This window comes from Mastomys coucha, unplaced genomic scaffold (assembly GCF_008632895.1).
Source record: "Mastomys coucha isolate ucsf_1 unplaced genomic scaffold, UCSF_Mcou_1 pScaffold18, whole genome shotgun sequence".
In the NCBI taxonomy this organism is placed as follows: Eukaryota; Metazoa; Chordata; class Mammalia; order Rodentia; family Muridae; genus Mastomys; species Mastomys coucha.
In genome coordinates this window covers 94,103,655-94,129,973 of record NW_022196900.1, presented here as the reverse complement: position 1 = coordinate 94,129,973, position 26,319 = coordinate 94,103,655, and the positions used below count along the sequence as shown (strand labels likewise).

The window sequence follows — 26,319 nt, the reverse complement described above, 5'->3', positions numbered from 1 at the left end:
ACCAAGGACAAAGAGCCCAGTGTGGGCTCCAGCCTCTGAGCTCTGCCCAACTGCAGCTGCCTGGTTGGCAAGAGACTGGGGGTGGGGGGGATAGTCAGGGAGCGAGTTCGTGTTCTCTCAGCCACAGATGTGGCGGGCACTCCATGGCTAGCTCCCAGCCCCGCTTTAGGCCAGCAACCATTGAATACACCCTCTTAGCCTGCGAGATCACCTATAAGAATTCACTCTACATCACAACACGGATGACGAAGATGAACAGCCAAGGACAAGGGACGGGGGAGACCTGTACTTACATCCTGTGGGCTCTCCTAGAGTTCCAACCCAGCTCTCTTATCTATCAGCTGTGTGACCTAGGGTAAGGTGCTTAATCTTTTTTGCACCTCAGTTTTTTCATCTGCGAAATGGGGTTGGTAATGAAGATGCTGATTATTCAAAAGGTTTGAGTGTACATTAATTAAACTGTCAATCGTAAAACACTGGGATCTTGTCTGGCACCGTGTGTGTGTGTGTGTGTGTGTGTGTGTGTGTGTGTGTGTTAAGTAAAGCCTTCACTGTAGCATGATTTGGAGGAATCTTAACTAGATGAGTTTGCCATTCTACAAGGAGAGCAAAAATATACTAGTAAAGTAACTAGCTGGTCACCCAGAGACAGATGCAGAGCCACAGAGACTGAGAAAGAATGGGCCAGGTGTGGGAGCCATGCCTGAAACCCCAGCACTCAGGAGGCAGAGGCAAATGGGTCTGAGTTCAAGGCCAGCCTGGTCTACATAATTGGTTCCAGGCCAGTTATGTAACATTATTACATAGTGACCCTGTCACAATTAATAAATAAAATAATAGAACCAGGCATGGTGATACACACCTCCATGTGTCTCAAAAAAAAAAAAAAAGTGTGGGGTGGAGTGTTGAGATACTGCTGGAGAAATGCTCAGAGCACTGGCTGAGGACAGACATTGGTTTGTTCCCAGCACCTACATGATGGCTCACAACCATCTGTAACTCCAGTTCCAGGGGATACAAAGACCCCCTCTGGTTTCCTTGGGTACCAGGCTGCATATGATACACATGCATGTATGCATACATACATATACATACATACATACATACAGGCAAAACACTCATGCACATAAAATAATAATAAAACTTTAAAATAGTATTGAAGAAAGAATGAGGTGGATCTGTACGAGCACACAGAGACAGCCTCCCAGATGAACACACAGAGACAGCACCCACTGCAGCAGGCTCTTAAGACATCAGCCACCACGGACCACAGCGACAGGAAGCTTGCTCTCCCCACTCAGCACAGAGTGGGTGCTTGCAGGCTGGCCCTGGGGAATCCCAGCTGCACTCCAAGGAGTCCCCTTTCTTTGGTCTCTCACCTAGGAAAGGAAGCCACGGGTGGGAGGGGGGGCGCCGAGGGCACGGCGCTCAGTTGGCAGAGTGCTTGCCTAGCATGCATGAAACCCTGGGTGCCGTCTCCTGTACAGAATAAAAGCCCCATGTGTGGCCAGAAGCAGGCAGATCTCTGTGAGTTCAAGGCCAGCCTGGTCTACATGTCCAATTCCAGGCCTGACAACACTACATAGGGAGACCTATGTCTCAACAAACAAATAAATAAACAAAACAATAGCGCCAGGCAGGACAAGGGAGGTGGAGGCCAGAGAATCAGAGCTTCAAGGTTGTCCCCAGCTACAGGAGACCCTATGTCAAAAAGGAAAATGGAGTCTGCTCTCCAGGCTCAGCCTCTTTCTGGGAAGCCACCTCCTCTTCTAGGCCTCGTGTGAATCTTCAAGTGAGTTCATTGAATGCATGCCAAACCTGGAAGATGCAGGGATGGGGAGTGGTCCCTTCTCTAAGCTCACCCGAGGCTGAACCCTGAGCATCCAGCTCAGCTGCCTCTAATACTCCCTTGCCGGCCCCCAGCAGGGACTGAGCGGAGCAAAGGGCAAGCCCTGGGAAGATCCCAGGCTGGGCTCCACATGCTACTTGCCTCCTTCCCTTTCAAGTTATTCCCATGCAGGCTTATGCTCTGGCACCCCTGGGCAGGAGGCATGGCAGGCCTGGGCTCTCCGCCTTGTTCTTGGCAGCTCCTGAGTGGCTTGGCTGGAATTTGTTTCCTTGCTTAGGTCTGCTCATGTGTGAATCAATCTCCCTCACACCCGCACACTGATCTCTTTCTCTCCGGGTTAAAGGCCTAACACTACAACTAACAAAGTTCATTTGCCTAGAAGGAGTTCCACCCGCCACGGGAAGCACTTGAATCCTAACCCACTTACATCCATCTAGTCCCAGGAGTGGAGAATTCTAACCTCTAAGGTGTCCTGGGTCGGGGGTGTTTCCCCTCCCAGAGCATCTGCCTGTGGTCTACGTGCTTTCTTGGTTCTTCCTGGAAGACCCGGAGACACACCTGTACACAAGCTTCTCCGGGTCCGCGAGCACGGGAACTTGTACAGTGCTACAGTGCGCACATATAAATGTCTAACTTGTGCCTAGACGCCACATGTAGACCTGCTCACATAAAAGTCAGCCCCCACGCTGTCAGCTCGCGTGCACACACACATGCAAAGGTCAGATGAAGTTTCCACACCCGAGTCCTAAGTCTAGATGTACTCAGCTCCTGACTGTGGCTGGCTTTGCACACCCAAATCACACCTTTAACTGTGGTCATCTTACATGTGTATGGTATGTGCGCAGACACGTATACATACACACAGTTCCATCTTGTGTGGCACCCAGCAAACTGCTGAGAATAAATGAGATGCAGCGAATGACCTTTTGTGGGTCAGAGATGTGTGCAGCCAACCATGGCATCCCTGAGGAGAGCAGAGGAGAGGTCCAGGGCACTGTCCTGTGGTACAGCGGGGACCGATGCACCTCCCTCTACTATCTTTGCTAAGCAAGCATTCCTGTACATTTTCAGGGATGTAGGTTAAAGCTCATGCGGGCACCCAAAGCACCTGCCAGGGCAGTAGGCTGACCAAGCCCTGGTGCCTGGGTCAGGAGACCTGGATCTAGCCCCCAGGTTTGTGAATCACTTGCTAATCACAAGCCCCTCCTTATCCTTGCCTCTGTTGGCCTACCTATGAGGGAGGAGCACCCTAACCATTCCTTAAAACACCCCTTTCCACACAGCTGGCCAGTCTGGGACTCTAAGCTTCAGCAGAGCTGCAAAGCCCCCACCTTGGCTATGGGTTCTCAATGAGGACAACTCCGCCTCCAAGACGCATTAGGGAAATACCAGAGGGTGGTTTTCATTTAGCAATTACTGAGAGTCACCACAGCCATTCAGAGGGTGGCAGCCAGAAGAGCTATTCAAGGAGAGTCCCACTCGGGCAGGCTCCCTCACACAGGCTGCCCCGCCTTGCATGTGGGCACAGCCTGGTAAGCCGGCCTAGCCCTCAAGTACTTCATACATCAGTATTGATCTGTGATTTTTCTTGTTTTGTCGCATTGCTGGAGTTGGATAGAACCCAAGACCTTGAACAAGCCAGGCAATTGGCCTACCACTGAGCTAAAAGCCCCAGCCCCGAGAGTATCTTTTTGATGTGGCTTTAATCCATAATAAAATTTTCTGAGGTTCAATTGCTGGAGACATCTTGAGCTGGAGGTCAGGTGCAGCGGTTAAGATTTTTTTCTACTGTTAATGGAAGAGTGTCTCTGTCAGAAATACCGAGGGTTTGGATTCTTCCGTGACTCTTGCAGTGTGGTCGTGCCAGGGCATTCGCCCAAAGCGGGGCACTGTTCGGTTCCCTTATGGTGACATGCCATTGGCTTTTGAAATGAGCTGGGCAGGATTATTATCTAGGAGTATTAAATCTGAAAATGAAGACTGCTCTTAGTTCTCTCTGAACGCAGTTTAGGAGTCAGAGGCGGTCCCTGGCGCCCTCATCTGGCCATTGGTGGAACTACAGTCTAGCACAGGCAGCTCTCCAGGACCAGGGACAGCGCCCCAGCCCCACCCCCAACCCCCAACCCCCAGAGGCTCTCGGAGGGTGGGGACCCCGAGCCTCCAGAGAAAGTGCCTCAAACCCCGCTGTGCCACCTCGCTGATGTGGAGGCGGCCCCACAGCCTGTCCCCTAGACTGTGCCTCTGCAGGCCACAATGGCACACCTGTGCGCCACAATGATGGCAACTGCTTTGCCGCCTACCTTGTTCCTTCCACCCTTCACTCCTCTCAGAGGATTGCTGAGCTGCACCTACGCACCCTGTAGCCTCTGTGATCTCCATAATAGGCCCAGGAGCTAGATTATGCAAGAATAGTGTATCTGCCATGGCTGATGGGGAAACTGAGGCTGGCGAAGACTTCCCTGAGTGCTCCTCAGCCCTGTCGTTCACAGTAGCTACCCACTACCGCTGCCCTGTGCCAAGCACATCTCTTGCCATCGCATTAATTAGGTCAGACTGTCATCCCCATTCCATAGGCCAGGAAACCCAGGCTCCTGGGGGCTGAAGGGCCTGCCTGAGAGTTGGGGTATAAACGGCAGCACATACTCACGATGCATCCACTCTTCCTTCCAAAAGAAAGTGGCTATTCTGCTCTGGTCCTCACAGACTGGAGAGGATGGGGCTAGAACCCCACACTCCTCACAAGGAACACAGTCTCTCTATTCGGTCAAGCTTTAGCCTTGAAAGACACACAGTAGGTGCTTAATAGATTCATGATGATTCTGCATGAATAGACACCCGCCTTCCAGACACAGTTCTTTAAGCACAGCCACACAGCCTAGGCACAAAGCCCGGACACAGGGCAAGGCAGAGTCCACTGTGGGTAGGGACACAGATGCAAGAGCCACACTGAACAGGGGCCCAGCTTTGCATGACTGGAGGCTGATGTGGGGTAGAGGTGATGCCCAGTGCCACAAAGGGCTTGCACAGGGTAGTTATTTATACCGATAGCAACTGGTGCACCTGCTGGGTCCTGCCCCATTTCTCTCAAGGGGAGGTCAGATATACCGCGAACACTCAAGAGGGTACCAACGGCAGACTGTGGCCGAGTGATAACAGGAGAGAGGCAGCCATCATGGGTGAGACAGAGAATGGAGGGGTGTCTGGAGATCCCACACCTCACAGCCTAGCCCCTGACTCTCAGCCTCACTTGAAATAATGATGTCCTAGGCCAGTTATGAACAGAAAGAAAGGCAAGCACATTTTATCCCTACCAGAACACACATGGTCTAGTGCCGGTATGAGCTTGGAATCAGTCGGGCCCGTGTTTGAATCCCCTGCTCTGCTCTTCCTGACTCTGAGTCCTTTTCACAAACTTTTCAGAGCCTGGGATTTGTGACAGGTGATGGCAGCGGTGGTTGTATCTGTTCTTATCTCACAGGGTTGTTTTTAGAACTCAAATGTGCTTGAGCCTAACACAGGAGCACCATAAATAGGGACCCACAGCCAGGCAATGTATGCATGCCTATAATCCCAGCACTTAAGGAGCTGAGGCAGGGGGGTTGTAACTTCTAGGTGAGCCTGGGCTATATAGCAAGATCCTGTCTCAAAAAAAAACAAAAACAAAAAACAAAAAACAAAAACAAAAACAAAAAACAAAGGGCTGGAGAGGTGGCTCAGCAGTTTAAGAGCACTTGCTTGCTCTTCCTGAGGTCCTGGGTTCGATTCCCAGCAACCACATGGTGGCTCATAGTCATCTATAATGAGGTCTGATGCCCTCTTCTGGCATGCAGGTTTAGATGCAGAGAGAACATTCATATACATTAAATAAATAAAAATATTTTTTTTTTGTTTTTTGGTTTTTTGAAACAGGGCTTCTCTGTATAGCCTTGGCTGTCCTGGAACTCACTCTGTAGACCAGGCTGGCCTCCAACTCAGAAATCTGCCTGCCTCTGCCTCTGTCTCCCAAGTGCTGGGATTAGAGGCATGTGCCACCACTGCCCAGCTAAAAATAAATCTTAAGAAAACAAAACAAAGGGGCTGGTGAGATGGCTCAGCAGGTAAGAGCACCGACTGTTCTTCCGAAGGTCGTGAGTTCAAATCCCAGCAACCACATGGTGGCTCACAACCACCCGTAATGAAATCTGATACCCTCTTCTGTGTACTCATTTATAATAATAAATAAAATCTTAAAAAATGATAATCTTTAAAAAAGTATTCTTTCTAAAAAAAAAAAGAAAAAGAAAACAAAACAAAAACAAAGCATAAATGTATGGCTAGTATATGCAACCTTAGCACTTGAGAGGCTGAGACAGGAGAATTGCCATGAGTGTGAGACCACCTCAGGCAACATAGTGAGACCCTTCAAAAACAAAAGGCTAAGTCGGCAGAAACTGAGATGGGTCTTTGATATAGTTATTGGACATGTCCTGGTGTAGGCGTTAAATGTCCCAGAAAACCCAGGTCCTGAGCTAAGCTCCACACTGGCTCACAGAGTAACCTGGGGATAGGTCTCATCCCCTCTCTGGACCTATATATAATAGGTATATTTCTCTATATATAATGAGGGTTCTCCAAAGGCCTGTCTCATTCTGGTTTCCAAGGTAGCCCAGCCCCATGGGCATGGTAGGCAGAGATGCCTCTTGGGTAGAGGCAGAGGTGAGGTCCTGAAGTACCCAGTGTCATCTCACCATCGACCATCCCTGGCGCCCGGCACCCCAGGCTGGAATGGGGCAGGGAGTGAGGGGCACCCTCTGAATGTCCTACCCCTCTGTCCTCAGGAACCTCTAGCCTGGAATACAAAAGTGTCCCCAGCCTACGATCTGGAGAAATGCCCATGATGATGATGTAGGAGCAAGTCACCCATGGCTTCATATCTGGGTGGCCCTCCTAGACCCTGGGAGGCAGCGTGACTCCTGTGGCAGCTGCTGTCCTATCTCACGATGAGAGAGAGGTTCAGAAGGTGAGGGAGGGGCCTTGAGAGTGTGCCCATGACCTTGCTTCCGGGTCCATCCATCTCCCTGAGCACACTCGAGGCTGCCATACATCTCACACTAACACAGGCTTGGTTCTGAGACGCTCATGTGATCCAGGGCATGGATCAGGGAAGGCTCTTCGGTGGCCGGTGAGGCCCTCCTTCCTCCCTGTCATGGGACATCCACTTTTGCCGTATTGGCACTGACAGGCTGATGGACAGAACTGACAGAAAAGTCCCTCTCCTGGGGGTAGCCTCGCCCTCAGCCCCGTGACCAGAGCAAACTTCTTAGAGCAGCTAGGAGAATCCCACCTCTCTCAATGGCACCCTTTCCAACCCTCTCTTACTTGTGGTGTCACAGTAGTTAACAGAGGTCAACAGAGCCTTAGTTAAAATCTCAGCCCACTGAGTGACCTCCAGAGGCCGCTCAACCTCTCTGAACCCCTTATGGCTGATAATGACAGTTGCTGAGAAGTCAATGGTGTGGGTCCATAGAAAGCATTCATCCCAGGATACAGCATACCATAAGCACTCAATTAATTCCCCTCCGGGGTTTGGCCCCTCAGCTCATATTCAGCATATTCTTCCAGAATCCTAAAGGCAGCTAGCTGGGCAGTTCCTGTCCTGCTGGTAAGGACCCCAGATGTTTGGGGTAGTAAGGTAGGACGAGCCCCAGGTGTCTCTGTCCTTAGGGACCTCAACCGACTACACCTATCTAGCTGGAAGCCTGGTGGCAGGGATGAGTGAGATCTCAGCCCTAAGGGCCCTGCCGAGTTTTGTTCTCAGTGGTACTTAGAGCTCAGAGACAGTCTACAAGGTGGGAGGCAGGGGTGAGCAGGTAAGGTTAAGGCACATTCATCCCCAGCTGCAGCCCTGTGACGTCCTTAAGACTGCCACCAAGGCAGGCTCAAGGGCCTGCAGCAGTCTACCTGAGGGTGTGTGGCCACACCTGATTCCCAAGATCTGAGACAGGGTGGCAGGGCAAAAGGCTTGCCAACCACCAAAGCCGCCTCATTCCAGCAACCCCCTGAAGTCAGTGGTTTGGGCCACTCTGAGATTATGAAGTCAGAAATGTCCTTCAAGTTCTGGTCCTAGGCAGCCAGGCAAGGAACACTCCCAAGGTCACCCTCCATTAACCATCTCCATCTGCCTAAGGAGGGGACCCTGTCCCTCAGAGATTCAAGTCAGATATCAGGAGTCGGGCAGAGGGCTGAACCCCACCGTCTGGCCTCCATTTTCCTTCCCTCTGCAAATGTGTGGCTCCCGTGGGCTTTAGGAGGTGGCACAGGTGCCTGATCTCCACCGGCTGTCCCTGTGTACCTTGCCAACAGCTCCAAATTCCCAGGGGTGCCTGAGGAACAAGCAGTTACAGAAACACCTGCAAGAGTAACACCCCCCCCCCCGGGGGCTCACGCAGAGTAGCCATTATCAGCTCCCGGAGCCCTGCAACAGATCTCATGCCACAGATCTATCAGCAGGTTCAGAGCTTACCCCACTGCCCCGATAAAGGAAGGCAGAGGCAGGGGACGAGGTGCAGACTTTCTGTGTGGCACTCTCAGCTGCCCAGTTCTCTGCCAGGCTAAAGTCTTGACCTCCTCACCCACTCCAGGGAGGGAAGACCCAGCAGCCCTTTCATCTGTTTACAGGGAGATGAGGTCTGGGGAGAAAGGCATTGGGCAACATGAGCCCAGCCCAGCCCAGCCAGGCTGAGAGCTGCACCTGGGCGCGGCCGCTTCCTCTCCCCTGCCTATGGAGCCTGGCCGTGTAGCCAGAGGTTATTATGCCCAGTGGGTTCCTTTGTGACTTTGGGGTGATACAGAGTCCTTAAGCTGGTATTCAAGCTATTAGTAAACCAGGTCATTGTGTCACCTTTCCCTGAAGCCAAATGCCCCCAAGCTGGCCTCAGTGTAGCCTTTACCCCTCACTGACATCCACGTTATAATGTACCAATGCCTACTATGTGCCAGGCCCTCACTCCTCAAGAGAGAAATGTGTTCAATTGTCTTGAAAATCTAATGTCGTGGGAGGAGAAAAAAGGGATCCTGCTATTCCCAAACACTGAAGGGAAGGTCTTTTTTTTTTTTTTTTTAAATATAAAGTTTGGGCTGGGTGTGGTGACACATGCCTGAAATCCCTTGGGAGCCTGAGAGGGTTACCATGAGTTCAAGGCTAGTGTAGGCTACATAATGAGAACTTAAAAGAAAAAAAAAAGGTAAAGGGGGATGTGATATGGCTCAGAGGGTAAAGGTGCTTGCTGCCAAGACTGACAACCTGGGTTTGATTCCTGAGACCCACATGGTGGAGGGAGGGAACTAACTACTGCTAGTTTTCCTTGGAGGAGGACGCAGGAAAATAAATAACACACTGAAGTGCTAGTTTATTTGGTGTGTGTGTGTGTTTTTTTCGAGACAGGGCCTCTGTATGTACCCCTGGCTGTCCTGGAACTCACTCTGTAGACCAGGCTGACCTCAAACTCAGAAACCCACCTGCCTCTGCCTCTGGGATTAGGTGTGCACCACCACCACCCAGCTTATTTATTTTTGAGACAGGGTTTCTCTGTGTAGCCCTGGCTGCCCTGGAACTCACTTAAGTAGGCCAAACTGGCCTCCAACTCAGAAATCTGCCTGCTGTGCCTCCCAAGTGCTAGGATTAAAGACACGAGCCACCAATGCCTAGCAATATTCTGCAGTTTTTAAAAAGGATTTCTCTCCAGGATTCCCCGGTGCTTGCTTATCTTCTGTAGATTTCAGTTTTCCTGAACCCAGAGCTATTAACCCAAAGCAGTTCCCAGTGGCTGTGCCTCTGTCCTCACAACGCTCCCCAGAGGAGAGTGGACAGAAGCTCAACACACCTGCTTTGTGGAGAACTCTGAGTTTTAAAAGGTCGGCAGCTTGTCCAGAGTCACATGGCAGAGATCAGAATTGGATTTTTTGGCTTGTGGTAGCCTTTCATCTGCAGGTCCTGTGGCTGAGCCCTGCCATGAGCCACTGACCAGCCTTCTGGCTTCTCACTCACCCTTTAACTCATTCTGTATCCTAGACAGGCCATGAACCTTCACTGCTCCACTGAATCCAGCATTTTTCATTGTTTTAGATATGATCTCCACATGTAGCCCAGGCTGGCCTTGAACTCAAGATCCCCCTGACTTTCCATCCCAAAGCACCTGCTATCATGCCTGCTTTGATTGGATTTACACTCTTTATATCTCTTTTTTTTTTTTCTTTTTTTCAAGATAGGGTTTCTCTGTGTAGCCCTGGCTGTCCTGGAACTCACTCTGTAGAGCAGGCTGGCCTCAAACTCACAAATCCACCTGCCTCTGCCTCCCAAGTGCTGGGATTAAAGACGTTCCCCACCACTGCCCGCCTGCTTTGTAACTCTTATCCTGTATCTTCGTTTATTTATCTTGGTTTTGGATATGGTCTTTCTCTATATAGCTTCTGGCTGGCCTTGAACTCCCAGAGATCTGCCTGTCTTGTTTTCCCAAGTGCTGCTATTAAGCTGCACCACACCACCTATGTTAATCTTTTTTTAAAAAGAATTTATTTACTTTTATTTTCTGTATATTGATGTTTTGACTGCATGTATATCTATCTGTACGAGGGTGTGGGATCTGTTAGAGCAGGAGTTGTGAGCTGCTATGTGGGTGCTGGGAATTGAACCAGGCTCTTCCAGAACAGCCAGCGTTCTTAACCACTGAGCCATCTCTCCAATCCCCCATGTTAATCTTTTTTTTTTTAAGATTTTATTTTATGTATATGAGTATCCTGTTGCTATCTTCAGACACACCAGAAGAGGGCATCCAATCCCATTTCAGATGGTTGTGAGCCACCATGTGGTTGCCGGGAACTGAACTCAAGACCTCTGGAAGAGCAGTCAGTGCTCTTAACCACTGAGCCATCTCTCCAGCTCCTATGTTAATTTTTTTTTTTTTTTGAGACAGGGTTTTTCTGTGTAACCCTTTGAACTCATTTTGTAGACCAGGCTGGCCTCGAACTCAGAAATCCATCTGCCTCTGCTATGTTCATCTTTTTAATACTTCAAAAATCCACACTCCCTGCTTTACAGATAAAGAAATGGAGCCTCTAAAAGATGAAGGAGAAAGGCCAAACCATGCAACTGGTCAACGAGAGCCAAAATGCAAACTCAGGTCTGCTCAACCTGACTGGAGGATGGCCTCATGTTGGCAGAGCAGGCACAACCCCAGTAACACATACCACAGCAATGGCCACACCCAGCTCACCTCTGTCCCCAGTCCTGCTGGTCTGTGTGATGCTCATGGAGTGTTTGCTTAGAGGGCGGCGGGGCCTCTACCCAGTGCCTGCTTTCCTATCTGCCGATGCAAGCGGCTGATATCTCAGTCAGATTCGCCTGCTCTGTTTTGGGGTGCCTCCCTACCGGCGCCTCTCAGATTCCTCTCCTTACTTATTTTTTCTTCCATCACCTGCTTGCCGAGTGTCAGTCCTCGGCCCTAAAATTAGACAGAGCCTGTCTTGAAGGCTAAGAACATCCATGCTGCAAACGGGCACTATAACTGCAGCTTCCTGCCCTGGGGTCCCCCTCGTCCTTGGGCTGATTCTAGAATGGCTGCCCCCGAAAGTCCAAAACCCGGCAACCCCTTGGCTAGCCTAGCCTAGCCTGTGGAAGCCAAGCCTAGACCTAGAGCCTCTAACCTATAGAAAGTCCCTAGCCAGGGACTCTCAGTGATCTCACTGGCTGAGCCCAATTTCCCCTTCTCATTGGCCAGGGGCTACCTCTTCACACCTCTGACCCTCCTCACTACCGAGCTGGGCCAAGCTGCTTCCCAGAATTGGAGCTGGGCCCAGAGAGGAAAAATGATTTGCCTGGCTGCACACCCGACCAGAGGAAGGGCCAAACTTGGGCTGAGAATCAGCACGCTTAAGCTGTCTAGGGTCGGGAACAAATGAGCATGATGGAACCCAGAGTCCCTTATTGTCCCTACCCTGCCATCCACCTGCCCAGGAGGCCTCACCTCAGTCTACCCAAACACCTTTCAGCAGCAGCTTCTCAGCGATGTTAGCCTCTGCGAGGCACAGCCAGGGTACCAGGGCCCAGCCTAGCAATAGCTCTGCCCTGGGAAAAAGCAGGGGATCTCCAAGGATCCTCCTGTATTTACAGGAGCTGGTCCCCAGCCCCGCTGGGAGGGCAAAACAGAAAACAGAACTTGGTCAGGCCCCTGTCAAGGCAGCAGATGACAGGGAAGCTGGGGCTGGGGCTCTTCCAAGCCTGTGGGGGGGCCCTGTGGTCTCAGGAGAGATCTGAGGAATGGTTCTCTTGGGGGGGGGAGATGAAAGGAGAAGAGGCTCAAACAGCCCTTTGGGTAAGTGTAGGGTAGGAGCAGGAACAGGAACAGGAGAGGAAGGGAGAAACACGAGGCAGTTTCAAAGGCTGCTTTCCCATCCCTCGCTGAGTTCATAAGAAGCCAAAAGAGGGAATAAAGTAAGGGTTTGCTTGGGAAGGGGGTTCTGCCGCCCCCCAAGGGCGATGAGGCAGTTACATCCTACGCTGAGGGAGCTGATGCCAAGCACGCATGCAAGCATGTATCCATGTGGGCGCCTGAGCATGTCTGCCAGGTTCATTTTTAAGGGCACCCGGCCTCCACGTACCCCCTGCATGTTCATGCCTCCTGCCAGCACACTGGAGGCCACTGAGGTAGAATCGCCCCCCTCCCCACCCCAGATGAAGGCTTCAAGAAGCTTTTCCTCTCAGCCACAGAGGTGGCATATCTCTTGTGGGTGGGGTCAGACGGGGTAGAGAATGCCTGTTTCCGAGCCTGGGTCTCGAGAGTCAAGCCGTGTTTGTGTTTGTGTTTGTGTCTGGCTGTGCAGGGTGTGTGTGTGTGGCGGCGGGGGGGGGGTGTCGTGGTTGTTTGCCTACCATGTGTGGCTGCTGACAGTCTCTGACAGCTGGAACAAAGGCCTTGAAGATACACAGGTGGCATGGAAGACAGACCTGTCTCAGGAGTCCTTGAAGGGGCTCTCTGTTCTTAGACACGACAGCACTGTAGGTGCAGGAGCGGAAGGCAAGGTTTTCTGGCCTCCCTCACCTTCTCCCTGTGCAGACCCTGGTGTGGGGCTGGGGGGGGGGAGGTATTCCCTGAGGTCCAAGGAGAAAAGCACTTGAAGACAAAGAAGAGCCCTGTTGCCCCCCAACAGCCCAGAGAGAGGACCTGTCCTGGATGATGGTTAGCGAGGCAAATGGGGGCTCCTGAGAGCCAGGCAAATATCCCGGGGAGAAGGGAAGTGTGTGCTTTTCTCAAATGAAGCCATGAGCTGGCAAGAAGCCTGGGTAGGGGACAGAAAAGCCAACGGGAAGAGTGTTGTGGAAGTAGAGACTCAAGACCTTCTCAGAGAGAGTCCCAGAGGCACCTCCCCTCCCCCACACAGGTAGGAAAAGGCCCAGAGTCCAGGGTGAACCCTCTGCCTGGCAAAATCTCCACTTTGGATCAGGAGACTTCTGACTGTAGCCAGATAAAGTTGGCTTGTACTTTTTACTCCTAGTACCCAAGAGGCAGAGCAGGACAGACTCCTGTTGGTCTGCCATGTTAAGTTCTGGGCCATCGGGCTAGAGAGATGGCTCAGGGGTTAAGAGCACTGGCTGCTCTTCCAGAGATCCTGAGTTCAATTTCCAGCAACCACATGGTGGTTCACGACCGTTTGTAATGGGATCCGAGGCCCTCTTCTGTGGTGTCTGAAGACAGTGACAGTGTACTCATATACATGAAATAAATAAACCTTAAAAAAAAAAAAAGAAAAAAAAAAAGCTCTGGGCCATCCAGGGCTACATAGTCAGACCCTATCTCCTCAGGAAAAAAAAAAAAGTCAAATTGTCCCACAGGTAACTCGGAGGTCACAGACAGTCTACTCTCAGCCTGCCAGGCCTCAGTTTCCTTGTCTGTGACAGGGGTGGCTAGGGACAGTGAACAGGGCACTTCTAGAATCTTCTTCAGGGCTGAAAGGCACATCCACTCCTTGGCCAGATCCTTCCACTGCCAGGGGGCCCCCAGAGTCAGGCTGAGGTCCCACAGGGGAAGCCCACGCAGCAGGGGCATGAACACTACACTACTTAGCCCCGCTGGCCTCAGGGTTCTGAGCTTATCTAGACACTTGCCAGTGTTATCCTGAGCAATTTCTTCCCTCGGATGTCCTGTACTGGTGGGGTACCCCACATCCGGTTAGCTCCCTCAGAGGTATTATCTCACCCCCACTTCCTCCTGGCTTCCTTCTGCTTCATACCTGGCAGGATTTGTCTTCCTACCTTCCCTATAGCCACTAGGTGTCTGGCCCTCTGACTTTGGCAGGGAGGGGACTGAAGGACAGGGACAGATGCCAATATACCATGTGAGAGGATGGGGTGGGATGTCTTTCCTAACCCCATCTCAGGTCTCAGGCCTGGGCTGTGACCGGCACTCACAAGGTCAAGCATGGGAGAGAGATGGATACAGGGATGGGGACACACACACACACACACACACACACACACACACACACACACACACACGGTGGCGGTGGGGCAAGGTTTCTCCAGCAAGCCGGCACACCAGTAAGGCTCTCAAAGGGCCTTCAGGGCACAGTGGTGACTGCGCGTGGATTTGGCACCAGCCCTGAGATCCAGCAGAGCCAGGGGTGGCAACAGGGACTGCGTGACGCCACTGCCCAGCTCCGCTGTGGGTCAGGATGGGCAGGGATACGTTCTGTACCTAGAGATGCAAGGACATCAAGGCCCTAGCGGCGAGGCTCAGGGCGATGGCCAAAGGACCCCCACTTCCCTGCTTAGAGGAGCTAAGTATCACCCCTTGGGGATTCCGGGCTGGCCTTTCCCCAGCGCGCCTACTTCTCCGCAATCCCCTCCAGAGGGTAACAGGGGTGACGGAGCCTAGGACTCGGGGCACCTAAGGGTGGAACACGAGCCTTCCCCGCGGCGTGGCTGGTGCCCGCGGGGTCTCCCGCCCCGCTGCGCCGCCATCTAGCCCGGCCGCGCCCCTCCCTGCCGGGATCCCTTGCACGGAGCCGGCACTCACCGCAGGCCTGGGCCGGGTTGTCCTGGGCTTGGCACTCCGGTGCCCGCGGCTGCCGCTGCAGCTCTGCCGGGACTCGCTCGCCGCTCGCCGCCGCCGCCGCCGCCGCCGCCGCCGCAGTTCGGGGAGGGGGACGTCACGTGACCGCTGAGCGCTCCTTCCCGGCGCCGCTCCCCCCTCACTGCGGAGTCGGAGCCCCAGGCGCGGGAGCGGCAGGGAGGCCACCCTTGCCACGCGCCCCTATCTAACAGGTAGGGAAACGAAGGCCCAGAGAGGCACAGGGAAGAGCTTAGGGTTGCACAGCCAGACAGTGGCAGTGCTGGTGGCTCTAGCCGACAGTCTAGGCTGTGAAGGACAACTTCTGGCCCAAGTGGGGCAAGTGGAGAGTTGTGGGGGGGGCACTCTTACAGGGCAACACTGAGGTGGAACCAGGAGAGGCCCGGTTAATGGCTCGCTGCTTCTCCTAAGGTTTTCCCCTTCTCTGCTCCAGGCTACAGGAGAGGAGGGAAGGCAGCTAGAGGACCAAGAGCCAACCACGTAACTAGGGACTTTGGAGGACCCAGGAAGAAAAGACTTGCCCAAGGTCACCCAGCAAGCTGGCAGCATGGGCTCTTGGGTTTGCCCACCAACTCTCATTGCTGATGGCCAACAGAACGCAAGGCCCCCCTCACATCCCTCTCCCTGAGGCCAGGGACAGGAGCTGTCTGCATAGGTGTACCAGAACCTTCCTGGGAGGTACAAGATCTTGATCAAGCCACAGAACATCAGAGCAGACCTTTACTATCTCTGGGTTTCGTTCATTGCTCTAACTGGGGAAACTGAGGCTACAAGAGCTGGTGGTAGAGAGCGTTTCCATCCCTTTCGTCCCATTATATTTGGGGTTGTCCAAGGTCAAGGTAGGGCTTGGGAGAAACAACTCAAATCAGGAATTTAAAGTTTCTTGAGCACCCTCTACTCCCACTCTGATTTCCTGAGCCACGAGAACTGCATTTCATTAAGGAAATGATCTGGGTCTTTGGCAACCTTTACACCAGCTGCTTGCAGGACTTGGCCAGATTTCAGACCCCCACTTACCTCAAAGGATATTAGAGGAAATCCCTCATGCCATCCTCCCCTATGGAAAAAGGTTGAGCAGTGGCCATGTTCTCCCCCTGGCAAGCTCTCCTGGCTGTGTAGGTTGGGGGGTGGAGGCTGCGGGTCAGAACCACATAAGAACAGAAAGACTGCAGAGCACCTGGAGCCTGGCTTCTCCAGATCAGTGCTGCTGGTGAGGTAGTCCTAGACAACGCGGATACCTCAGCTAGCTGAGGCACTGAGGACGGACACTCCTGGAGAACACCCTGATGGGCCCTCTGACTTCCTACAGAGAAACATTCTAGGAACCAAAGTTCTAAGAGGAGGAAATGGAAGCTGTCCAAAGCCCTTGGGGGAGTATGGGGTTAGGACCCTGTGGTGTGATGGCAACTGTCTCTGGCAGGGTTGATCTGTGGAACCTTGGTTCTTGGCAATGCTTGGTGAAAGTCCTAACTGAAAAACAGCAACCAAACATCTACAGACCTTCCAGTTAGAATGTGATAGACTAGCTTCGCTTCACCTGTCACACAGATGAATTCACCCAAATCAGAAGTCCAAGTTCCAGGATTCTCCCAGGCAGCCTTTGTTTTTGTTTGTTTGTTTTTGTTGTTGTTGTTGTTGGTTTTTTTTTTTTTTGTACACAGCAGGACAGAACCTTGAATTCAATTGCAAGCACAATCCTTGTGTCTCTTCCTTCCTGCTTCCTCTTTTTCCCTCCCAGCCATTTAGTGCCTAGAGCCTACTCCAGGCTGCTGATAAGACTGAAGTGTCCCATCCGGGCCCACGGGAGAGGCAGACAGAGGCAGTGGGTGATGTAGAAAATACACAGGGAAGCTGGGTCTAATGGTTCCGATTTGAAATCCTAGCTCCCTTGTAGGTAGGAAGATACCAAGTTCAAAGCCTGTCTGAGCTAGTCAGAATTCTTCTTCTTCTTCTTCTTTTTTTTTTGGTTTTTCAAGACAGGGTTTTCTCTGTGTAGCCCTGGCTGTCCTGGAACTCACTCTGTAGTTCAAGGGCTGGCCTTGAACTCAGAGATTTGCCTGCCTCAGCCTCCCAAGTGCTGGGATTAAAGGTGTGCGCCACCATTGCCCGCTTCAAAATTAGGAAGTCTTCAGGAAGGGGAAAGCTTCAGGCCCAACCCCGAGCTTCCTCTCCTCAGGTTGGTCTGGACTCATCTGCCTCTTCCCTCTGAATGCTGGGATTAAATGTATGAACCACCATGTCCAGCTTAAAAAAAAACAAACAAAACAACCAGGGCCTAAAATGAGGTCAGTGGTAGAGCACTTGCCTGGCATTTGCAAGGTCTGGGGTTTGGTGTTCAGTTCTGAAGTGAATGATAAGGTGAGGACAGAGCTAGTTGGTAGACTGTTTGCTAGCATCACAAGACCTTAGGGTCACTCCCCATCACCACATAAACCAGGCATGGCCTGTGATCTGATCTCAGCACTCAGGAGGTTAGAGGAAGGAGATCTCAGGGTCACCTTTCAGGCATATATTGAGACCCTGCCTCAAAAGACAAAAACAAAAAACAAAACAAAACCCCCACCAAACCACCCAAAACAAAAGGCTCAGCTGTACTGCCATGGGCCTTTGTTCTTCCATGATCTGAACCCATAGATTTTAAGCTCAAGGGCCATGGTGCGTATGTGCATGGGGGACTGAACATGCCTGACCCTAGCTGAGTAAAGAATGAAGGCTTTTCTGTTTCAGGTCTGCTTCTTTAGAACCAAGGAGCCTTTCAATTACAGCCTTTTCCTCTTTATAGAAAGCCTCTTCAATGAGAGGTTTATAATCTCTTGTGGGTCCTGGAGGGCGCCTTTCTGAGCCAGCAAGAGCCCCTGGGGAGGTGGCAACACGTGCCTATGAAGGGGGCTGGGTGCACAGCCTGGCATGGATTGAAGGGAAGATTGGACAAAGGCCCTAGAGCTTTGCTATCTCTGGCCTATTTCAATCCAATCCACTCAGCACTGACCACTCACGCATGGCTGCCTCTAGGCACAACCTTTCTTTTCCTTAATATGCTCCAACCCAGCCACCACCTTATTCTCACAATCACTCACACACACACACACACACACACACATACACACACACAGAGAGAGAGAGAGAGAGAGAGAGAGAGAGAGAGCGAGAGCGAGAGCTGGCCTCAAACATTTTACCATCTAAGGCTGGAGAACAGAAACATATACGGCATAAGTATAGCCTCTGAATGGCTCTTGTGGCTGTGTATCCTAAAACAGAAATGATGCCCCTTGGGAAAGACACACACTTCCACATGCTCTGACAAACGGAAGAAAAGCTAGGCAGGGACTAGAGGGCCTGCATCTAGGAAACAGGCATGCTGGGCTAGGCACTAGAGCAAGTCTTCAGGAAGGGGATGCTGGCCTAACCCCAAGCGCTTTCTCTTCTCAGATGTCCTCACTGGAGAAGCTCTGGCAGACCCTGAGAGAACGCCATGGCCAGAGGCTGGCAAATAAGGTGACCAGGCACTGGGGGCAGGGGCCTAAGCCAGCCCAGAACGAACCAAGATGCCTTCCCTGAGACAATATTAGGGGAAGGCATTTCAGCCCTAACCTCTGGCTCACTCTAGTTCCAGAATCTGACAACCCCACACAACCTGGCACCTCTTTCATCTGGAGAATCAGCGACAGGCTCTGGAGGAGGGGTGAGATGCTGCTGCCAAACCCTTAGATACAAACTACCCAGAGGCAGTGAGGGTTTCGTGACAAGCCCTCAGAAGCAGCCATTTGGCAACTTTCCAGACACATACACCTGGACCATCCTCCAGGGAGTCTGTGAGTGTGGGAACAGTGCTCGAGTTGCTAGAAGGCCCCACTTTCTCCTGCCACCCAGCAGAGAGCATGTTTGACAATGTCTACAACAGCAAACTTCTGAGTATTCAACCAGGAATGCACTCGTCCATAAGAGGAGCTGGTTGCCCTTGTTTACAAAGCAGGAATGGCAGTGGCAGGAACACCCAGATGCAAGTGTGCAGAGGCCAGTGTGCCAGCCGGCCATGGTCCAACACAGGCAGTGGCTTCCCTAGAGTATGTGCCCATTTCCTGTGGCCCACGGCCTGGCAGCACTAGCCTAGACCTGGAACCCAGCTGGCTGCTACAGGGCCAGTGTCTCTGAGTCCAACAGCAATTTCAATGACAGACCCTGGCTGCCTGAGGTGCTAGCCAAGCCAGTGCAGGAAGTGTCTTTCATTGTGTATGTTGGAGGGAGGAAGCAGATGATGTTCTCTAAGAATCGCTGCTCATTTGTTCAGAGTACTGGCCTGGTGCATACCTGGACTCCTACAGGCAGGAAGATCAGAAGTTAAGGATTCTTACTGACGATAAAGACAGTTTTAGGTCAGCCTGGGTTACATTAAACCAGGGCCCTCAAAGGAAAATCAAAAACAAAACAAAAAGAACCCCAAACCACCAAGGTAAGCAGGAAATAGTAGGGAGGTTGGGAACCTTGGTCACAAGTTCAAGGATAGGCTTTGCTTCCTAATGATGCTGTGTTAAAAAGTAAAAACAAAGGCGGGGAGTGGTGCCTCAGGACTTTAATCCCATTACTCAGGAGGTAGAGGCAGAGGATCCCTGAGTTGGGGGACTGCCTAGCCCTACAGAGACAGTTCCAGAACCGGCAGGGCCACCCAGAGAACCATCTCAAAACAAAACAAAATCAACAGTTATGCTTAATCAGCTCTCCTGCAGGAGTACCTACTTGAAGATTAACCACGAGCTCCTTTGAACAGGACACAGCAAAGGCTCAGCCAGTGACAAGCTTGGCAGGTCTCACTTCTGAAGGTAGACCAACGACATCCTGACAAGGACCTGAAAAGGATCCAGAGCTCCCCAAAGTAACAGAGATTCCATCTCTCCTTCCTACAACCTAGTGAGTCTCAAGACTGGCTTACCACAAGCGGTTCTGAAATGTCTCAAGAAAACCTGTCTCCTGTCCCCAATTCTTGAATTACTGCTTGCTTCAATGTTCCACAAAAAAACCTTCAGAACAGGAAGCACCTATGAGGCACCTGTAGGCAGCCTGGCGCCTCTACACCCTTGCCTCTGCTGTTGCAAGCATGCACTTCTGATGCTCTTGGCAACGGCCATCAAAGCAATTGAAGCTACCCTTCCGGGGCAAGAGCCGACCATCGGAAAGGCATAAATCTGTATACAGTCAAACCATGTTTCGAATGCCTTTCAGCAAGATCCTGGAGATGAATAGTGTGCTGCTTAGCCACTGGCTCTGGTGATACTTGTGGGCTAAAGGGGAAGATCTATGAAAAAGGCTAATTGAACATCTGTCCAGCCATTGCCGCAGCCTGCAGGGCTTCCTAGCACAAAGCGTACTTAAGTTCTTGGTGAAGGGTAAGCAGGAAGCTTGGCTGGGTGGTTTCTGGAGCTCTCTGGACTCTTCCCATCACAAGCATTTTCCCACCAGTTACGTATGAACACCCAAACCTCTCGATGGTGGGGTGAACACTGTAGCAGGTATACAGCGGTGAGGAAGGATGGGCCACAAACTGCAGCTTTGCATGCTAGCGAAGGCAAGGCAGGAGTTCCTGGGACACCCACCCGGACCCTTCCTACACACTGGCCCCAGCCCTGTCAGGACTAGGCACTACCTCCAGGAAGAACTGCCCTCATGGGGCCGTCTGACCCACCCCTTTAAAAAAGATTGATTTATTGTTATATGTAAGTACACTGTAGCCGTCTTCAGACACCCCAGAAGAGGGCGTCAGATCTCAACATGGGTGGCTGTGAGTCACCCACCATGTGGTTGTTGGGATCTGAACTCAGGACCTTTGGAAGAGCAGTCAGTGATCTTAACCGCTGAGCCGTCTCTCCAGCCCGTTGTCTGCCCTTTTATGTTAGGGGTCTGGAACTCTTCACTCAGCCACACTCAGTCCCACTGCCCTGTACCCTGACTGCCCTTGAGCGCTCGGGTGCCCTGCCTGGCCAGTCTGGAACAGGAAAGACAGGATTCTCTGCACTGTAGGGACAAGCCATCCCCTGGGTATCAAAAACAGGTTACTGAAGCCAAGCATCAGTGACCGCTGTTGACCAACACCTAACAGTGAATGGATGAAGAACTCACTCTGGATAAAGGGCCATGGAAACAGAGACACACGTGTCTTTAATTTAGCAGAAAGGTTAACAGTGATTCTTAATAAAGTTCATAAATACAGAAAAGAAGGTTTCTCTCAGGGAATAAAGACATCAAATGATAGCTTACATGTCTGGTAATGGCAAAAACCATCTCAGCATAGGAGACTCTACACATTTGCTTGGGATTAAAGAATGATTAGAAATATACACGGGCAGAGCAGGGATGTAGGTCGGTGTGCAGAATGCTTGTGTGGTGTGCACAGTACAGGAAACCTGTCAGAGTGGCCACATGCCTGTGATCCCAGCACCTGGGAGGAGGAAGCAGGAAGGTCAGAAGTTAATGTTAACCTGGTTACAGTGAGTCAAAGGCCAGCCTGGATTACAGGAGAGCCTGCCTGGGAAACAAAAAGGAAACATAATGACACCTGGAGATTCTCATCTGGTTTAATGTGTTTTCTGAATGTAGCTTTAGAACCCAGCAGAGTAGCTAGCCTGTGCTGTAAGGCCGTCCCAGCTCAGACGACAACCAAACAGCATGAATTAGTAAGCAGGATCATGGCAGCTGTTAAGTCCAAGTGCATACTCTTCGAAATTTTTCTGCTTTAAGCTGTGAGGAAGCCGCAGCCCAGAGATCCCAAGCTTTTTGGGAGTGGCCTTGTTCAGTGGGTGCGGGTTCTGAGCTGAAGTTCCAATAAGGCTCTGCAGTGGCGGGTGCCAGCTGTGAGGCAGAAGCAGCACACTTCAGCTCCCTGAAACTGGGTCTGCCCCACTGTATTTGCCTGACAAGAGTTAATGGCTATGACCTCGCTAACACTATGTAAAGGAAACAAAGGCTGTCTATGCAAGCAACCTCACAGTGCTAACTTCTGGCTTGTGCACATCCAATCCCAGGAAAGGAGGGAAGGAGCAGCTTCTTGCCACCTAGTCCCACCACCTTTTAGGGGTGCTGAGGTCCTACCAACAACACTTTGTCACAAAGCCACAAGTTCTGGGTTTCTTTGTAAGAACAGTAAAGGCCATTTGGTGACTTCTCAATTGTCTTGGCCTTGGGAAAGAGTGGGCTCTTGGTGAGTGAGGCTTGGTCCCATTTCTGTGGTGCTCAGTAAAAGGACAGATATGAAAGCTAGGGTCCTGTGCGCCCCTGTATCCCCAAGGCAGGAGCTCCTGGAGTAGTCAGTCTTCCAAGAAGGTGTGCAGCTCTCCTGGCTCTGCCCTGCACTTTTCACCATCTCTAGAACACATTCTTCACTGCAAACATAAATACCACATTGGGAGTTTTACCCAGCAGCCGAAAGCACTGGCAGAAAGTTACCAAAAGATGCTGCTAATGCTGAGATCAGCTTGTATACATCAGTTAAAGTTTTAAGACAAACTAGAGGTTCAAAAAGAAAAAAAAAGTAACAAAAAACAAAAGAGGAATCTATGTCAGCAACTGGGCCACAAACATACCAACATCCACTCAAGAGAAAATGCAAATCACTGCCCAGCCCAGCCCCATGCTCCACTACAAAGTGATCCTGAGCTGGTGAGGCAGCACACCCTGTAGTCTTTTGCCCCATAGGGTATATCAGAAGAATGGTTTTCAGGAAGAAGTGAGGTCCGAGGAAAGCAGAACTGGAGAATGGGAGGGTTGTTTATAAAAACCCGTGCTGTCCTATGGAGCTTCAGTCCAGCATGCACTCTTCCGTCCGGCTTTTCAAAAGTTCAGGGATGCTTTCTTTGCTGCCACCATACACTGACCATTTTCCATCACCTCTGGAATGATAGAGGAAAACTGAGACTGTCCCTGGCTTGACCCTTCTACACAGCACTGTCATACAATGAACAGATGGCAGGGCTGTGGCTGTCCTGCAGGAGTGGTGCTCTGAAGTCACGTTCCTTGTTGGCAAGTCCTTCACTTTCACGCGTTATTGAAAGATGAGTATAGGTCAGAGACAGGGTGGGTTAGCAGGTCTTGCCTCTAGACAGTCACTTGCAGTTTGGAGCAGGATGCTAGCCCACAGACTGTGACACAAATCCGCTATTGACCAGGGCATCCGAATGAAACTGACCAGGACTTTATTCCCTCCTGTGTAAACATGATTTACTCTTACTGCTACTCTGCCTGCTCAGTCCTCACTCACCCCTCCCTCCCACCTTAAATAGAAAATCTGAAACATTTCCTTCAAGTCTGATGTCCATCAGTGCAATCTGCTTTATTTGACATAAGGCAATTGGGACAGTCTCTTTTGAATGGATTTTTGCCTTTTGGAAGAGCCAGGTAAGAGTTTAATTCTTAAATCCACATTAAATTCTTGAATGCCCTAACACGTCAAGTCCATCTTCCTTTCTGGTCATTCCTTGGCAGTCAGCAAGTGGTCAAAGATTAATGTCCAAGCAGGCCCGTACCTGGAACAGAACACACATGCAGGGATGGCTACGGTTTGTGTATTCGGTTTGGCAAGAATTGTGTCAGCAGGGAATATCCACCATAATAAATGAACTCAGAGACCCTTGGCACCAAAGATCAAGATAAAATACCAGCAGACTCTCAGTGAAGTCCCATTCTGTGTGACAGCCATGTTTCTCAGGACATCACACAAGTTAACCAGGGCTGACTGATGCTTTCCTTTCATGGCCACGCCATAAAGGAATTTTTTGCTTTGGTTTGTTTAGATCCTGCCAGGAGCACCTTCGTGGCATTACATGCAGAGCCACACAGGGAGGAAGGTGTTATTTATTAGGCCAGGAGCTTTGTCACTGCCCAATGAGGAACTGCTGGCATTTGATTCAGTATCAGTTAGGGCAGAATCATAACTTGCCACAGACCTTGGGAGTGGTGGACAGAGAATCACCACGGCAACTCCTGTATCCATGCACGTCACAGGCCTGCACATGTGCATTGTCACAGGCCTGCACGGGTGCAGTGGCTGATGAGTAAAGGTTGCGCTGTGTCCACCAGAAACTCTTCATGAGAAATGAAACCTGTACTGACCTGCTATCATTCTGCAAAGTCCTCCAACAATTCTTACAGTTACCTAGCAGCTGCCCTGCTGAGATGCAGCGGATAGGGCACTGGGCAGGTTATATATTAATCTAGAAAAGCCACTCACTACATCCCTACCTCCCCTGGAATGAAACCGAGGGTAACAATTCTCACACACTGGCCTCATCTGAGGCTTCAGTGCTGAAAACGAGAGAAGCTGGAATAAAAATGCTTTCAGCTAAAATTAATTTTAGTCACGAGACTTGGATTAGATTGAAATTTAAAATCAAATTGCAGCCTGCACATTACCAGTCACTGTGAAGCTCTGGCATGGAGGAAGCATGACAAATGCCTTACCTTTAAAGCCCTCTTCCGGCATACAAACTGCAGAAAGAAAAGAATTCCAGAGTGAAAGACAGCCTGTCAGCTAGCGAGAGCATGTCAAATGCTTCACGATGAGAAGTTGAAAATAACTTTTAATTGCCTTAGTCACTTGCAATGGATCCCTTTGAACCTGTGGTAGCAATCAACTACTGATGAGCTGTCTTTCTCTTCAAAGCCACACACACATACACATGCACATGCATGCACATTTAGAAAGGCAAATGTGTGTGGCACACCTGAGGAAAACATGGCTGACCTCCAGTAGCTGCCTCTCCCATGTGACAGGAGTCACCATGAGGCTGCAGCAGTTTCTTTTTTCTGATATCTAGTTTCCTTCCTTTTTAACTTTTTGAAGACTTAACTTTTATGTGTATGAATGTTTTGTCTCTATGTATTTCTGTGACACTATTTATCCCTGGGGCCACCATGAGCCAAAAGGGAGTCAGGGTCCCTGGACCTGGAGTCACACATGATTGTAAGCAATGGTGTTGAGCTTGGAAGCAACCTGCAAGTGCCCTTACCCACCTCTCTATTTCAATTACTTTTGAGACAGGATCGCACACCATGTAAGCCAGACTGGCCTAGAACTTGGACAATTCTCCTGTCTCAGACATAGGAGTGTTGAATTACAGGCATGAGCCTCCACACCTGGCTTAGTATTCTTTTTAAATAACATGTTTTCATTGCTTCCCATATCTTAGCCTCTGATTAACTTCCAGCGAAGAACATTCAGCTCTTCTACCACCTGCCCCACCTTAGCAACCCAAGCCTGCCCCTGGCTGCCATTGGTCCCACTATCCATGTGCTCCTTTTCTGCCTGGCAACTCCAGCATCAATCACCTGCTTTGCTTCTAGCTCAGGAACCTGTTCAACGCTGCTGCCATCACTTCCATTATCCTCTGCAGAGAGGTCATCCTAAAGCCCATGTCCAGCCCCAAATTTAGACCAGTGCTTGCACTGCTTGCTACACAGCCTAGCCCTTCCTCTCCATGTCACCAATAACCTTCTTCTTGAGCTACCAACCCTTTGTTTAAGAGGGCATCTCTATGCAGCATGCTGGCAGGTAACTTTATTCTGAGTGCCAGGCATGTGAGCAGAATCAGCTTGTCGAGCTACAAAACTGAGAACCAGAACTCTCCTTGGCTCAGGGCATCACCCATACTTCCCACACAGTCTAAGAAAGCATTCTTTCCTAGCTCATCACTGACTGGGGAATATCCTGAGTCCATCGAGTTTTTTCCTATGAATTCTTCTTTTCTTTCTTTTCTTCTAGAAATATACCTTTTATATATGACCTAATTGCCATAATGCTAAAGTTTTATAGAAAAAAGTTTGGTTTTGGACTGACCTGGCTCTGAGCTCACAGCTTGCCTGCTTCGGTTTCCCAAGGGCTGGCACTGAAGGCACGAGTTACTGTGCCCAGTTATTTGTAGGCCATTTTAAAGCTTTCTGGGGCTACCTACAATACTCTCCTAGTTTGTTCAAAGACAGCACTCGCTTTTCATGTTCTCAGTTTGGTCCTCAACTGTCATGATACTATGATGGGTCAAGCAAAGTTTTCCAGGACTCCAATCCTGGGCACCAGTGGAGTGGCAGAGGTCTCAGGAGAAGAAGTGCCCTTTCCTAGCAATAGCTTACTCTCTCCGGCTGGCTTGTTTCCCTAGAGAGGGACTCCTCTGGCACTGGGCTGCTGAGACACACACACACACACTTGCAGGCATGCCGCCACTCTTCTGTTTATTATAACCCTTGTAGTGCAAGATCTTCCAAGTGCTGAAATACTTCCTGTAGCTACTATCTGAGGTACCCAGTGGATCACAGGGTGCACAGTTGTCTGACAGCTTCTTACATAGGCTATAAACGAGCAGGGGACAAAGTGTGTCCACCTTTGGAGCT

The 26,319-nt window shown here is 50.8% G+C and overlaps 2 protein-coding genes across 11 annotated transcripts in view; both read right to left on the bottom strand.

Moving 5' to 3' along the window:
• Positions 1-15,057, bottom strand: part of Rap1gap (RAP1 GTPase activating protein) — a 67,616-nt gene extending 52,559 nt beyond the window's left edge. For 2 of the 4 annotated variants that reach the window (XM_031379143.1, XM_031379144.1), the window contains exon 1: positions 14,899-15,057. The gene's annotated coding sequence lies outside the window, so the exon portion shown is untranslated. The remainder of the gene's footprint in view (positions 1-14,898) is intronic. The other 2 variants (XR_004121148.1, XM_031379145.1) reach the window with 2 other exon arrangements.
• A 6,020-nt stretch (positions 15,058-21,077) lies between these two features.
• Usp48 (ubiquitin specific peptidase 48) overlaps positions 21,078-26,319 on the bottom strand; it is a 67,908-nt gene continuing 62,666 nt past the window's right edge. For all 7 annotated transcript variants that reach the window (XM_031379130.1, XM_031379125.1, XM_031379126.1 and 4 more), the window contains 2 exons: positions 24,397-24,423; positions 21,078-23,462 (listed from right to left, as the gene is read on the bottom strand). In XM_031379130.1, the coding sequence (XP_031234990.1) occupies positions 23,440-23,462; positions 24,397-24,423 (50 nt within the window). In that variant the 3' untranslated portion in view covers positions 21,078-23,439. The remainder of the gene's footprint in view (positions 23,463-24,396; positions 24,424-26,319) is intronic.